We start from the raw sequence: 13,414 nt of genomic DNA on the forward strand, positions 1-13,414 counted from the left end.
GGGACATGAAGCAAATTTGCAGCCCCGTGCTGTGGGATGTGCTTTGAAGGGGGTTGCCTGCTGCGTGAGATGGTAGTTTCATTCTCTGATGCAAGTGAGTCACTGCCCAAACTGGAGTAGGTTTGTGGAGATAAAGAGCTGCCATTTGGAATTACTGCAGCCTGGCTGGCTGACATGTGGAAGCTTGTGAACTTCACCAAGAAGTGGAGGCAGGAAGTAGGACTGTGCATGCACTTGTGAGAGGAAGGCAATCCAGCGGGAGATTCCGCCATCTTATTGCAAGAGCATCTACTCTCTGTGCTGAATGTCAATGGCTGAGAATCGAATTAGGCCATTTGGCCAATCAGAGTCAGAATTATTATCACCGGCATGTGTTGTGAAATTTGTTCACTTAGAAGCAGCAGTTCAATGCAGTACATATTATAGAAGAAAAATAAATAAGTTACAGTATGTATATTGAATAGATTAAAAATTGTGCAAAAACAGAAGTAATATATTAAACAAGTGAGGTAGTGTTCATGGGTTCAATGTCCATTTAGGAATCGGATGGCAGAGGGGAAGAAGCTGAGTGTGTGCCTTTAGGCTTCTGTACCTCCTATCTGATGGTAACAGTGAGAAAAGAGCATGCCCTGGGTGCTGGAGGTCCTTAATAATGGACGCTGCCTTTCTGATACACCAGTTCTTGAGTGGTTGGCACAAGTTTTCAGAGCCTTACCAGGTACTTTGTTGGGGCTTTCTGCCTTGTGAGGGTTCACTCTCTTTATAGACAGTCTAACATCGGCCTCTGAGATGGAGATCACAGGGTCATCAGGTGCAGCAGGGGTCTTCACAGCTGTAATTGTGTTCTCCCTTTCAAAGTGGGCATAGAAGGCATCGAGTTCATCTGGTAGTGAAGCATCGCTGCCATTCATGATATTGAGTCTGCTGCGCCATTTGATCATGGCTGATCCATTTCTCTCAGAACCTCATTCTCCTGCCTCCTCCCTGTAAGCTTTCACACCCTAACTAATCAAGAACCTATCAACCTCCACCTTAAATACATCCAAAGCCATGGCCTCCATAGCAATGAATTCCAATGATTCACTCCTCTGTGACTGAAGAAATTCCTCTTCATCTCTGTTCTAAAAGGATGTTCCTCTACTCTGAGGAGGTGGCCCCTGGTCCGAGACTCCCCCACTTCAGGAAACATTGTCTCCATCTGCTCTGTCTAGGCTTTTTAGCATTTGCCTTCCGCCGACTCAACCAACAAGTTAACCTTTGGGGAATCCAGCACAGGGAATCCCAGGTCCCTCTGTACTCTGGACTTTTGATTCTGTCAAAATCCTTCTGTAGTCTCCCTGCTTCCTGTACATTACCTATCTTCATATCGTCTGCAAACGTGGCCACAAAACCATCAATTCCATTATCCAAATCATTGGCATACAACTTAAAAAGAAGTGGTCGCAATACAGACCTCTGTGGAACACCACTAATCACTGGCAGCCAACAAGAATCCCATTATTCCCTATAATACCATGGACTTTACTTGTTTAGCAGTCTCATGTATGGCACTTTAGACCACAAGGCATAGGAGCTGAATTAGGCCATTCGGCCCATTGAGTCCGCTCTGCCCTTCCATCATGGCTGATTTTGGATCCCACCCAACCCCATACACCTACCTTCTTGCCATAACCTTTGATGCCCCGACCGATCAGGAATTATAAAAGATGAAATAGCGGCACATTTGGATAGCAGTAACAGGATCAGTCCAAGTCAGCATGGATTTACGAAGGGGAAATCATGCTTGACTAATCTTATTGAATTTTTTGTTCACGCTTAGTTTTACTTCATGGGCTGATTCGAAACTACAAAAATGGTTGCAGTGTCATGACTTCCGGTTCCTCCTTGAACTTACTTCCCTCTTCCGGATTCATGAGTTCATCTTTTTTTTAACCTTATGTGTTAATTGTAATAAATATTGGCAATATGGATAAGATTATTAATTTTGTTTCTTGGAATACTAATGGTTTAAATCATCCAATCAAATGGAAAAAAATATTCAAAGTATTCCACAGAAAGAATGCTAATATTATCTTTGTATAAGAGACTCATGTGAGGAAGATGGATAGTCAGCACTTTTTTAGGTTTTGGAATGGCCAACAATAGCACTCGAATTCTCAAGCCAAAGTAAGAGGCGTTTCCATTTTTATAGATTCTTCAACCTCCTTTATACACTATGAAACAATTTCAGACCCACAAGGTAGATTTTTGCTTATTACTGGTCTACTTTTTAATCAAAAAGTTGTTTCAGTTAATGTTTATGCTCCAAACACTTATTGTCCTGAATTTTTTAAGTGTCTATTTACATCCTTTCCCAACTTGAATCAGTACAGGCTGATAATGGGTGGGGATTTTAACTGTTGTTTAAACCCTTCGATGGACAGATCTAAGCCCACCCAAGCTCTTCCGAAAAAATCGGCCTCTCTTATTAATTCCTTTATGACTGATTCAGCAATTTTCAAAATTTGGCGTTTTTTACACCCCAATGACAAAGAGTTTTCATACTTTTCTCATGTTTATCATAATTATTCAAGAATTGATTACTTTTTTATTGATCACCATTTACTTACAGATGTTATTGATTGTAAATATGACTCCATTACCATTTCTGACCATGCACCTTTGAAGTTATCTATTAAGACAATGGACTCATCTATTAATGCTAAATCTTGGAGGTTCAACTCTATTTTATTGCAGGACTTAGACTTTCTTAATTTTATTAAACAAATTGATTTGTTTTTCTGAACAAGTTCTACAGCAGAGATCTCTAGTGGAATTTTATGGGACACTTTTAAAGCATTTATTCGTGGACAGATTATTTCATACTCTGCTGGAGTTAGGAAATGAACTAATTCTAAAATATTAACATTGATAAAATCAAAACAATTGATAAGATTTATTCAGTGATCCCTAGTAAAGAACTTTATAAAGAAAGAGTTGAACTTCAAATGGAGCATAGTTTATTATCCTCTTCGATTGAAAATCAGTTAATTAAATCTAGAACCCAGTTTTATATACATGGAGATAAGTCTGGCAAATTATTGGCTAATCAATTGAAAACTGCTTCGGTTAAACGACAAATTACTAGGATTCGTAAACGAGATGGCACTCTGATGATCGACCATAAAGAGATAAGTAAAGCCTTTCAAGATTTTTATAATTCTTTATATCAATCAGAATTTGTTGAGGATTCTTCTATATTAGATGAATTTTTAAGAAAATTGAATATCCTAAAATTAACAACAGAAGATAGTGTATTTCTAGATGCACCTATTACGGAAACTGAAATAAAAAAGGCTACTTTTTCAATGAATTCCAGTAAAGCTCCGGGTCCGGATGGTTATACTGTAGAATTTTTAAAATCCTTTTCCTCTATACTCTCTCCTTGGCTTTGTAAAAATTTTTAAAGATGCGTTAACTATAGGTAAATTGCCACAATCTTTTTATGAAGCCTCTATTTCTTTAATTCTTAAAAAAGATAAAGACCCCATTGAATGTGCATCCTATCAGCTTATATCCTTGCTGAATACGAATTTTAAGATTTTTAGTAAAATTTTGGCCACTAGATTAGAAAATATATTACCTCAAATTATTTCTGAAGATCAGACTGGATTTATTAAAAACCGCTACTCATCTTTTAACATTAGAAAATTAATTATTATTTGTACTCCTTCACCCAAAATACCAGAATGTGTCATTTCCTTAGATGCTGAAAAAGCATTTGATAGAGTTGAATGACCATATTTATTTAATATATTGCAGCATTTTAATTTTAGTTTAAAATTTATATTATGGATTAAATTAATATACTATAAACCCTTGGCTTCGGTCTTTACCAATAATCAAAGATCTTTTTTTCAGTTATTCCGTGGTACAAGGCAAGGCTGTCCTTTAAGTCCTTTACTATTTGACATTGTTTTGGAACCTTTAGCTATAGCCATTCGTGAATCACCTAATATTTTGGGTATTACTCATGGGGAAGGGACGTATAAGTTATCATTATATGCTGATGATTTGTTACTATACATATCCGACCCTGAGAGATCTATTCCTGCTATTTCGTCCTTGCTTGCTCAGTTTAGTAACTTTTCTGGTTACAAACTTAATTTTAATAAGAGCAAATTATTTCCATTAAATATGCAAGTTCCAATTTATAAACATTTACCATTTAAAATTGTCACAGATTATTTTACTTATTTGGGTATTAAAATTACCAAAAAACATAAAGATTTATTTAAAGTTAATTTTTTACCTTTAATTGACCAAATTAAGCAACTTGTTACCAGGTGGTCTCCATTATCTTTGTCATTGGTTGGTCGAATTCATGCTATTAAGATTATGGTATTACCCAAATTCTTATATTTATTTCAAGCATTACCAATTTTTATTCCTAAATCTTTTTTTGATATTATTGACTCCAAAATATCTTCCTATCTGTGGCAGAATAAAAATCCTAAACTAGGCAAAAAATATTTACAGAAGCCTAAGAAGGAGGGTGGTTTAGCTTTGCCAAACTTGAGATTTTACTACTGGGCAGTTAATATACGATATTTAATATTTTGGACACGAATCGACAATAGCAGCTTGCCCACAATGGGTAAATTTGGAATGTAAATCTGTACAAGACTTTTCATTGTTTTCAATTTTAGGATTTTCACTTCCTTTTTCTTTATCTAAATTGAATAAACAAATAACTAATCCTATAGTCAAACATACATTGCGAATATGGTTTCAATTTCGTAAATTTTTTGGCTTGAATAAGTTCATCTTATCAAGCCCTATAATATCTTAACTTTCTTTTTCGGCCCTCTTTTATGGATCAAGCCTTTGTTTTATGGAAAACAAAAGGTATAACATGTTTTCGTGATCTGTTTTTGGATGATAGCGTTATGTCCTTTGTACAGCTATCTAATAAATATAATTTACCTAAAACTCATTTTTTTAGATATTTGCAAGTTAGAAATTTTTTGAATAATGAGTTACAGTCTTTTCCGAAATTATGTCCATCGGACATTACGGAATAAATTTTAGCTCTGAATCCTTGTCAGAAGGGTTTAGTAGCTGTCATTTATAATATGATCATGAAAATACAACCAGAAGTATCAGAAAAAATTAAGAAGGAATGGGAAAAAGAGCTTCATTGTCTTATACCCACTGAGCAGTGGGAGAAAATTTTACTATTAGTCAATTCTTCTTCTATTTGTGCTAAACATGCCTAATACAATTTAAAGTTGTACATAGAGCTCATATGTCTAAGGATAAACTTGCTCGATTTTATTCTTATGTTAATCCAACCTGTGACAGATGTCATTCTGATGTTGCTTCATTGACCCATATGTTTTGGTTTTGCCCTTGTTTGCAAGATTACTGGAAAGATATTTTCAGTATTATTTCAACAGTTCTGAATATCAATTTCCAACCGCATCCTATTACTGCAATTTTCGGTTTACCAATGGCGGATAATAGTCGTTTATTCCCCTCAGCTCGACGGATGATTGCATTTGTTACATTAATGGCTAGAAGATCTATTCTATTGAATTGGAAAGAAATTAATCCTCCAACTGTATTTCAGTGGTTTTCTCAAACTATCTCTTGTTTGAGGTTAGAAAAAATTTGAAGTGTTGTTTTTGATCCTTCAGTTAAATTTGAAGAAACTTGGAGACCATTTATTCAACATTTTCATATGAGTTAAATTGTCTTTTCCTAAACCTCACTTTTATTATCCTTAATTATTTGGATGGAGGTTCGGAGTTATTGGCGCCACTGTGTATATTTGACATTATGCAATGGCCCATGTTGGTTAGTGGTTTTTTTTGGGTTTTTTTTACTTCTTTTGTTTGTAATTACCATGAGTTTGGGAGGTTATTATATATTGATTATCATCTATTTGAATGTTTGTTTAAAAATTAATAAAAAGATTTAAAAAGAAAAAAGAAAATAATTTTTTGAGGATGTAACTATGAAAATGGTCAAGGGAGAGCCAGTGGATGTAGTGTCCCTGGACTTTCAGAAAGCCTATGATAAGGTCCCACATTTAGTGGGCAAAATTAGAGCACATGGTATTGGGGGTAGGGTACTAACATGGATAGAAAATCGGTTGGTAGGCAGGAAAACAGAGTAGGGATTATAACAGAGATGAGAAAGAATCTCTTTAGCCAGAGGGTGGTGAATTTGTTGCCACAAACTGCTGTGGAGGCCAGGTCATTGGATATATTTAAGGCAGGTTAATTGGTTCTTGATTAGTCAGGGCGTCAAAGATTATGGGGAGAAGCCAGGTGAATGCGGTTGAGAGGGTTAATAAATCAGCCATGATGAAATGGCAGCGCTGACTCGATGGGCCAAATGATCTATTTCAGCCTCTGTGTTTGATGGTCTATATGCTTTTTTAATTGTTGCTTTCCCCTGCTCCTTATCTGGTTGCAGAGCCTGTACGAATTTAACTTGAAAGATATCATCTATGAATTCAAGAGTATGACGTGCCATGGGATTAGCACGCGGAGCCAGCCCACAGACCAGTTGATCTACCACTTTGAGGATGAGGAGGAGGCTCAGAGGTGGTCAACCATCATTAACAGTTCTCTGAGAGAGGTCGAGAAAGGTGAGTAATGTACAAATGTGTAGGAAAGTCTGTTCCACTATGTCATTAAGCACAGCTGACCTAACGTAAACTCAGCCCTACTCTCCCATATCATCCCCTTGTATATCAAAGTCCAAGTACATACAGTGCTTATAAAATCTGTTCACCCCCCCCCCCCCCCGGAAGTCTTTATGTTTCATTGTTTTACATTGAATCACAGTGGATTTTATTTGTTTTTTTCACACTGAGCAACAGAAAAGGACTGTCAAAGTGAAAACAGATTTCTACAAAGTGATCTATATTAATTACAGTTGATTTCTTCAGTATTCACCCAACTGTCAGATTGCTGGTAGATGGTAAGAGTGGGCTCCCTCTTCCTGAAGTGCCTGCGAAAAATGCTATGGACTTATTTCTTTCCATCAATCCACTAGGTAAAGGTTTAATATCAATTATCCAAGATAAATTAGCAGCCTTACGACGGGCCCCTGTGGATAAAATTAAAATGACATGGGAGCATGATTTAAATACCTCCTTATCTGATGAGAGCTGGGACTCGATTTTCAAATCGGTTAATACAACCTCTCTGTGCTCGCCATTGCCTTTTACAGTTTAAGATTGTTCATAGAGCCCATATGTCTAAATCTAAACTATCTCGATTATACCCTGACATTAGTCCGCTCTGTGATAAATGCAAGAGGGGCGAGGCCTCTCTCATCCATATTTACTGGTTCTGTCCTAGCTTGGAGAAATTTTGGAAAGATGTCTTCACTACGTTATCGTATATTCTGAATCAGCACCTGGAACCAAACCCCTTAATTGCTTTGTTCGGTTTCTGGGGCGAGACTGATTTACATCTGAGTCCGGCCAAATGCCGAATATTATCCTTTGCCTCTCTCCTGGCAAGACGCTTGATCCTCCTCAGATGGAGAGATGTTGCCCCGCCCACTCATGCTCAATGGCTTAACGACATCATGGCCTGTTTGGACCTCAAAAAAATTCATTATTCAGTTCTCAATTCGGACCTAAAGTTCCATAAGGTCTGGGGACCTTTTATCGAGTACTTTCATAACCTTCCTCTTGACTAGGGTTTTTTTTCTTTTCGGTCCCTTGCTTTCAGCTCCTTTTTTTTTCTGGTAGTAGGCATTATTATCCTCTGTTGCTAAGTGTATTCACAGTTTGGGAGTTTGATTGTCCTGATTTATATTCTCTATATTGTGTTGTGGTTGGTCTGCAGTTTTTTTTTGTGTTGTGGGGCTTGTGGAGGATACTAAGTTTACTTGTCTTCAATTTAGGTGCTTTTTTTAAAATTCTCTTTCTTTGTATCATATTGTCATTGTATGCTTAATTTTGCACTGTATTAATGTTCCTCATTGTGATTTGGGGTTTTTTAATCTGTAAAATGTATAAAAAAACTAATTTTTAAAAAAAGAGTGGGCTCCCTCACCTCCACCCTTCTGATTCTCAATATAGGTGCCCCTCAGGACTGTGTACTAAGTCCCCTCCTTTACTCCCTGTATACCCATGGCTGTGTCGCCACCCACCACTCCAATCTGCTAATTAAATTTGTCAATGACACTACATTGATTGGCCTTATCTCAAACAATAACGAGGTGGCCCTTCAGGAAAGAAGTCATCTCTCTGACACAGTGGTGTCAAGAAAACAACCTCTCCCTCAATGATGTAAAACAAAGGAGCTGGTTATGGATTACAGGAGGAACAAAGATGGGCTAACCCCTATTGACGTCAACGGATCTGGGGTTGAGAGGGTAAACAGCTTTAAGTTCCTCAGCATCCACATCACGGACGGCCTCACATGGTTTATACACACCAGCTGAGTGGTAAAAAAGGCACAACAGTGCCTCTGGTTGAGGAAATTTGATATGGGCCCCCAAATCCTAAGAACTTTCTACAGAGGCACAATTGAGAGCATTCTGACTGGCTGCATCACTGCCTGGTATGGGAACTGTGCTTCCCTCAATCTCAGGACCCTCCATAGATGTGAGCTTCCCATGACTCAGGACACTTACAGAGATGGGTGTGTAAAAAGAGCCCGTAGGACCATTAGGGACCTGAGTCATCCCAACCACAAACTGTTCCAGCTGCTACGGTACCACAGCGTAAAAGCCAGGACCAACAGGCTCCAGGACAGCTTCTTCCACCAGGCCATCAGACTGATTAACTCACACTGATTTGAGTGTATTCAATGTTACATTGACTGTTCTTTTTATTATAAACTACTATGATTGCACATTACACATTTTGACGGAGATGTAATGTAAAGATTTGTACTCCTCGTGTGTGAAGGATGTAAGAAATAAAGTCAATTCATTCATTCCCTTTAATATGACACACCAAATCATCACTGGTGCAGCCAATTGGTTTTATAAGTCACATAATTGGTTAAATGGAGATCACCATGTACAGTCAATTGATTGTAGTAAAAATACACCTGTATATGGAAGGTCTAGCTGCTGGTGAGTCAGTATCCTGGCAAAAACTACACATGGAGACAAAAGAACACTCCAAGCAACTCTGTGAAAAGGTTATTGAAAAGCACAAGTCAGGAGATGGATGCAAGAAAATTTCCAAGTCACTGAAAATCCCTTGGAGTACCGTTAAGTCAATCTCCAAGAAATGGAAAGGATATTACACAGCTGTAAATCTGCCTAGAGCAGGCTGTCCTCAAAACTGAGTGACCATGGAAGATGGAGGCTCGTGGGAGGTGCCACCAGGGGACCTACAACAACTCTGGATGAGATACAGGTCTCAGTGGCTGAGATGGGAGAGTCTGTGCATACGATAACTGTTGCCCGGGTGCTTCACCAGACACAGCTTTATGGGAGAGTGGCAAAGAGAAAGCCACTGTTGGGAAAAAAAACTCTCATGAAGTCTCGGCTGGAGTTTGGCAGAACACTCTGAAGTCAACTGGAAAAAGGTCGGAAAAAGGTTTCTATGGTCTGATGAAACCAAGCTTGAACATTTTGATCATCAGACTAAATGCTACGTTTGGCACAAGCCAAACATCACACACATCAAAAACATACCGTCCCTATCGTGAAGCATGGTGGTGGCTGCATCATACTGTGGGGATGCTTCACTGCAGCAGGCCATGGAAGGCTTGTGAAGGTAGAGGGTAAAATTAATGCAGCAAAGTACAGGGAAATCCTAGAGAAAAACCTGATGCAGTCTGCAAGAGAACTGTGAGTTGGGAGATTTGTTTTCCAGCAAGACAACCCAAGCATAAAGCCAAAGCTACACAGGAATGGCTTAAAAACAACAAAGTTAATGTCCTGGAGTGGCCAAGTCCAGATCTCAATCCAATTGAGAATTTGTGGGTGGACTTGAAATGGGCTGTTCACTCATGATCCTCTTGCAATCTGACAGAACTTGAGCAGTTTTGTAAAGAAGAATGGGGAAAAAGTTGCTGTGTCCATGATCTTATTGAATGTCGGAGCAGGCTCGATGGGCCAGATGGCCTACTCCTGCTCCTGTTTCTTATGTAAATACAAGAAACAGAACAGAATCAATGAATGATGGACAACAACCAATGTGCAGAAAAAAACATACAAAACGGAAGAGAGAATTTCGAGTCATAAAGCACTACAGCACAGAAACCAGCTTTTCTGGCTATATAGTCCCTGCCAACCTGTTCCTGGTTAGTCCCATCAATTTGCTTTGGACTATATCCCTCCATACCCTTCCCATCCATGTACCTATCCAAATTTCTCTTACGAGTTGAAATCGAACCTGCATCCACCACTTCCACTGGCAGCTCCTTCCACACTCTCTCCACCCTCTGAGTGAAGAAGTTCCCCCTCATGTTCCCCTTCAATATTTCACCTTTCACCCTTGTGCTAAATTAGAGTTAAGGTAGGTAAGTTATTTACTTTAATTGTCTTTGCTGAGGACAGTGCAACCCCATTCAGTGGCAATCCAATTACTAACACAATGACTAAGTGTAAAAGTAACATCTGAGTTATTTAGAGTGATATCTAAAAACAAACCCCTCCAAGCTGGAGCCTTGTTCGGTTGGGTTTCAGCCCTGGGGAGAAAGCTATTTTTCAGCTGGATGTCTGTGCAGCGGTGTTTCTGTGTCTCCTGCAGATGGTAGGAGATTAAGCAGGTGATTACATGAGTGGGATGAGTCCATCAAGATTTTGCGAGCGCCCCGCCCCCCTCCCCATAGACATCGTGGGTTGTAGGCAGTTTCCTTATCTGGTCGTTGTGTCTCAGTGATGTTCTGTGCGGTCCCGATCACTTAGTGAAGTGCTTTTTGGTCAATCTTGTTACAAGTAGTGTACCATTGTCATACATGCAGAGCAGCTGGATGAGACTGTGAATCTGGGTGGGTCCTCAGGGATTGCACATGGTCAGTTTACTCTCATCTACTCATTGATAAAGGTTTACCAGCAGCTTTTGGGGCAGATTTGCTCTCGTTAACTCCAAAAACAGTATAGTCACTGCTGAGCCTTCCCTACTATCAAGGAGGTTTCGGAGGTCCAAGAGAGCACCACTGTGACGTTCACGCTGGAGAACTGAAAGCTGGAGACTCTTTCCACTGCTTTATGGGTAGTGGAGCTCGTTCACACCCTTCTGTATTTCCTGAAGTCCGTAATAACGTCTTTACTTGTTTGACATTAAGTGAAAGGTTGTACCATTCAGGCAGTGTGTTTCATTGTTATTTGTAATTAATCCAATCGCTGCATGTTATCTGCAGATTTGACAGTGGAATTGCTGGTGTAGGCAGGGTCACAGTTAGGGGTGAAGCGAGTCTGAAGGATTGGGTTCAGTACACATCCCGACAGTGCACTGGTTTTCAGGATCAGGGAGATTGATGTGTCTGACGGTCTGGGTGCGATTGGTAAGAAAGTCCAGAATCCAATTGTGAATTGATGTATTCAGTCCCAGATAGTAGTCCAACGGCCATCTTGTTGGGCAGTGTGGTGTTGAAGGCAGAACTGTAGTCAATAGAAAGCATTCTGGCGTAGGTGTCCTTATGCTGTGGGTGTTCCAGTGCAATGGGGAGAGCGATGGAGATAATGTCCTCAGTTGATCTGTTTGCTTTCTGTGCAAACTAGTGCTGGTCCAGAGTAGCAGGGATTGCATTCTTAACCAGTCTCTCAGGCACTTGGCAGCAGGGGTGAGTGCAACCAGTCTGTAGTCATTGAGGCATGTTATCACTGACTGCTTTGGGATTGGTATGGTGGTTGAGCAAGGGTTAGAGAGGTGTTATAGATTTCAGTAAAATCCTCTGCCAGCTGGCCAGCGCAATCTCTGAGGACCGGTCCAGATTCCCAGTCTGGTCCATCTGCTGTGCGTGTGATGATACTGTGGAGAGCACGCCTCACCTTCCTCCTCAGGTGTTGAGGCCTTCATCACTGGTTCAGTGTTGTTCCTGGTGGGCGCTCCTGTGCTTCCCTTGTCCATACCTTCTTGGTCCTCACTGCTGGTGCTGCAGTCTTCAGTCTCTGCCTGTACTCAGGGAGTAGAAGTACAGCCAGGTGATCATGCTTCCTGAAGTGAGGGCGTGGAATAGCATGATAGGCATTCTTGTTGGTAGTGTAGCAGTGATTCAGTGTGTTTCCTCCAGTATAGCAAGACTGGCCTGGTCAAAATCCCCCAGAACGATGTTGAAGGGGTTAGTTAAAGTTAAAGTCTGTCCCAAGCTTTATCGGCTCATCAGGCCAGTGCTTATGCCGGTTTCCGTGGCGTGAAGCGACTGAGAGTACAAGACTCCCCCCACCCCCCCACCCCCCGGATAAGACCCAGTCTATCGCAAGGTTAACCCCCAGCATTTTACCGGTACCCATTTTCAGCTGGGTGGACTGGAGCAATGTGTGGTTAAGTGCCTTGCAAAAGGACACAATGTGCTGTCTCGGCTGGGGCTCGAACTCAAGACCTTCAGATCACTAGTCCAACGCCTTAACCACATGGCCACGCGCCACACAGGTGAAGGGGTTAGGATTCGCTTTTTTGTGCATGTTGATCCCATTGCTCAGATCATCTAAAGCCTGATTGACATTGGTCTGAGGTGGAATGTATACCGCTACCAAAATGATCACAGGAATCTCCCACGGTAAGTAAAATGGATGGCACTTAATTGCGAGACATTCCATGTAGATGGCACGCGACTGTCTTGGGGATAACATGGTATTTCCTAAAACTAAATGAAGATAAAACTGAAGTCCCTAAGCCATAAAAGATAAATATCTTGATAAACTTGGGAATTTTGCTCCACTTGTGACATCAGCAGTAACAAGTTATCCTTGATTCTGTTTTGAAGTTTAAATCCCACATAAAGAGAGTGACCAGAGCAGCATTTCTACACAGGAAATATTGTAAAGGTATGTCTGTTTCTGTGACAGAATGATGCTGGAAAATAAATTCACACTTTTATATCAAACAGACCAGATTACTGCAATACACTTTTTACTGGCCTTCCAAGACAATCTATCGACAAACTTCACCTCATTCAGAATGCCGCTGCTGGACTTTTAACTCAAACCAGGATGAGGGAACATATCTCTCCTGTCCTAACTACTCTGCATTGACTTCCTGTATCTTTTAGAATTGATTTTAAAGTTCCCTTACTTGTTTTTAAAGCTCTCAACAAAATCTTAAACCTTCTCCCTTGAAAGATAATCGGCAGGTCAGCTTTTTTGAACTACGTTCCTAAACTGGAATTCAAACCCGAAAACTATAAGGGATGCAGACTCAGTTGGCACTTTTAAACATCAGCCCAAAACCTATTTATCTAACCTTGCTTTAACTAAAACCTTTTTGTATTTTAGAGTTGCA

General features: G+C 40.0%; 1 protein-coding gene across 6 annotated transcripts in view; it reads left to right on the plus strand.

Moving 5' to 3' along the window:
* Positions 1-13,414, plus strand: part of shrprbck1r (sharpin and rbck1 related) — a 90,589-nt gene that overhangs the window by 14,250 nt on the left and 62,925 nt on the right. For all 6 annotated transcript variants that reach the window (XR_009512554.1, XM_059971591.1, XM_059971589.1 and 3 more), the window contains exon 2: positions 6,463-6,637. Coding sequence is in view for 5 of the 6 variants with exons in the window: in XM_059971591.1 (XP_059827574.1) it covers positions 6,463-6,637 (175 nt within the window). In the remaining variant the exon portion in view is untranslated. The remainder of the gene's footprint in view (positions 1-6,462; positions 6,638-13,414) is intronic.

The sequence above is a fragment of the Hypanus sabinus genome, chromosome 6 (genome assembly GCF_030144855.1).
Source record: "Hypanus sabinus isolate sHypSab1 chromosome 6, sHypSab1.hap1, whole genome shotgun sequence".
NCBI lineage: Eukaryota > Metazoa > Chordata > Chondrichthyes > Myliobatiformes > Dasyatidae > Hypanus > Hypanus sabinus.